Raw genomic sequence first — 2,784 nt, forward strand, 5'->3', positions numbered from 1 at the left:
CAGCTTAGGTCTGCTCCCCGCTCACAAGTGGACATCCCCCGAGGGCTGCCGGGCTGCCAGAGGGACGTCTGATTGCCAGCTTAGGCCCAATCCCCTGGGAAACAGGCCTAAGCCAGCAGGTGGTCATCCCCCGAGGGGGTCCCAGACTGCAAGAGGGCACAGGCCGGGCTGAGGGACCCTCCTCCCCCCCGCCAAGTGCACAAATTGTTGTGCACCGGGCCTCTAGTAGATAATATGAAAATACAGTTGGTCCTCCATATCTGTGTATCTGTATTCTCTTGATCCAACCACTGTTGGATTGAAAATATTTGAGCCCTGGCTAGTGCAACACAGTTGAATGCCGTCCAGTGCACAAAAAGGTTGCAGGTTTGATCCCCAGTCAGGGCACATATGGTATATTTTTATTTCTTTGTTTCTCTATAAAGTTGTTCCCTTGTAAAGCTGTTGTTAATGTTTTTCTTCTGACAAAAGAAAATATAAAGAACTCTTTTAACTAAAAAATAATCTGATTAAAAAAACACACAAAAGACTTTCTAGACATGTCTCCAAAGAAGATATACAAATGGCAAACAAGTACATAAAAAGATACTGAACATCATTAGAGAAATTCACATCCAAACTTTGTGACACCACCACACACTCATCAGGATAGCTACTCAATAACAAGTGTTTGTGAGTATGTGAAAAAATCAGAACCCTTGCACAATGGCATATTGTTGATGTAACTGTAAAATGGTGCAATCACTGAGAAAAACAGTATGACTATTACCAAAAAAATTACACGCAGAATTACCACATGATCCAGTAATTCCACTTTTGGGTATACATGTAAATGAATTGAAAACAGGGTCTTGAAGAGATATTGGTACACCCATGTTCACAGCAGCAGTATTCACAATAGCCAAAAGGTGGAAGCAACCCAGGTGTTAATAGGTGGATGAATGGATAAACAAAATGTGCTACTTACATAAATGGAATTATTACTCAATCTTCAAAGGGAAAAGAATTCTGACACATCCTACACCACAAATGAACTTTGAGGACATTATGCTAAGTGAAATAAATCAGCCAGAAAAAGCAAATAGTGTATGATTCCATTTATATGAGTAGTCAACATCATAGATAGACAGTAGAATGAGCTGGGAAGAGAAATGGGGAGTTAATGTTTAATGAATACTGAGTTTTGCTTCAAAAGACAAAAAAATTCTGTGGATGGATGCTGGACAGGAGTTGCACAACAATGTGAATGTACTTAATGCCACTGAACTGTACACTTAAAAATGGTTAAAATGGTCAATTTTATGCTTTGTAATTTTACCACAATTTAAAAATTTAAAAATTGTGATTCAGAAAGGCCTATGAGAAACAAAGGAATTAATGACCAAAGGCTAACAACAAGTTTCTTACTAAATTTCCATATCTTTGACAATCGATGTAATCTTGCCTAATGATTAAAGTCAAGAAACCTCGCTTTTTACTATCCTTCTAATTAACCATCTGTGAAATCAGAAGAAAAAGGTCTCAGGAAACTGTCAAATGAACAAAAATTATGCGGAGCAATTTAACTCCTCAGAAGTGCCATAAATGCAAATTACTACTGCTATTTTTCTATTTTTTCTCCCTTACCCCATCTCACCTTTGAGAGATAAGCATCCATGTTCTCCTGTGTAATTGATGGGTCTGTGACAAATTCAAAGAGCTCCCGCACAGTCATCACAGCAACGTTGTGTTTCAAAAAGAAATCTGTCAGAAGAAAAATGTTAACGACAGCTTTACAAGGGAACAACTTTATAGAGAAACAAAGAAATAAAAACACACCATCTACCAACTACTGGCGTAAGTATCATTGCATCAAACCATTCCCTGCCAACATTTTATATCAACACTATAACAGAGTATAGAACCAACACACACAAACAAGCTGGGAGAAAACTACAATTTCCACTCACCATTGACATTGGCACAATCTTTTCTCAAGAACTCCAAGGCATGTGGGTGGTCATGCTCCACAGACTGAGAAACGTCAATGATGTACACACCCCCACCACTGTACCTGTGAGCCACACAAGCAGGGATGTGAGAAACAACAGTGATGTGCACACTTCCACTATGGTGACATGAGGGCTCAATTCAATGGCTAAGGTCACCAAAGGCAGGAAACAAATCCTATACTGTAACCAAGTGGAAGCCACCTTTAAAACATTAGAATTAAGTATGACATTTTGGAATTGGAATTTTAGTTTTTTAAAGGACATGAAACTACTTATGGGAGGCTCCTAAGGGACAAAACATACTCACAGCATGTTAAATTCACTGAGATCTGCATGGACCAGTCTGGCATCCTGATACATTATTCTCATGTACTGAATGACCTGCAGGTATAACTCACGAGCCTTGGATTCCGATAACTGGATGTTTTTCAAGAGGGGTGCTGGCCTTTAATAAGAATAAAATAAACAATGAAGATAAACTGATGGGACCAAGTGTTCATGCTTTATACTATACTAGAGGACCGGTGCACAAAAATTTGTGCACTCGGGGTGAACAGGGGGTCCCTCAGCCCAGCCTGTGCCCTCTCGCAGTCTGGGACCCTTCGGAGATAATGACCTGTTGGCTTATGTCTGCTCCCAGGTGGCAGAGGGCAGGCTCAATCCCTAGGTGCAGCCCCTGGTCAGGCTCAAAGCAGGGCCGACTGGGGAGTTGGGGCGCTGCCCCATGTCATGCACAGAGCAGGACGGATTGGGAGGTTGCGATGCCACCCTCAGTCATGCTCAGGGTAGGTCC

General features: G+C 41.2%; 1 protein-coding gene across 3 annotated transcripts in view; it reads right to left on the reverse strand.

Moving 5' to 3' along the window:
- The window catches only part of RIOK1 (RIO kinase 1), a 40,018-nt gene that overhangs the window by 7,938 nt on the left and 29,296 nt on the right, over window positions 1–2,784 (reverse strand). For all 3 annotated transcript variants that reach the window (XM_015562249.1, XM_015562251.1, XM_015562250.1), the window contains exons 10-12: window positions 2,299–2,436; window positions 1,950–2,053; window positions 1,637–1,743 (exon numbers count right to left, since the gene is read on the reverse strand). In XM_015562249.1, the coding sequence (XP_015417735.1) occupies window positions 1,637–1,743; window positions 1,950–2,053; window positions 2,299–2,436 (349 nt within the window). The remainder of the gene's footprint in view (window positions 1–1,636; window positions 1,744–1,949; window positions 2,054–2,298; window positions 2,437–2,784) is intronic.

This window comes from Myotis davidii, unplaced genomic scaffold, assembly GCF_000327345.1.
Source record: "Myotis davidii unplaced genomic scaffold, ASM32734v1 scaffold76, whole genome shotgun sequence".
In the NCBI taxonomy this organism is placed as follows: Eukaryota; Metazoa; Chordata; class Mammalia; order Chiroptera; family Vespertilionidae; genus Myotis; species Myotis davidii.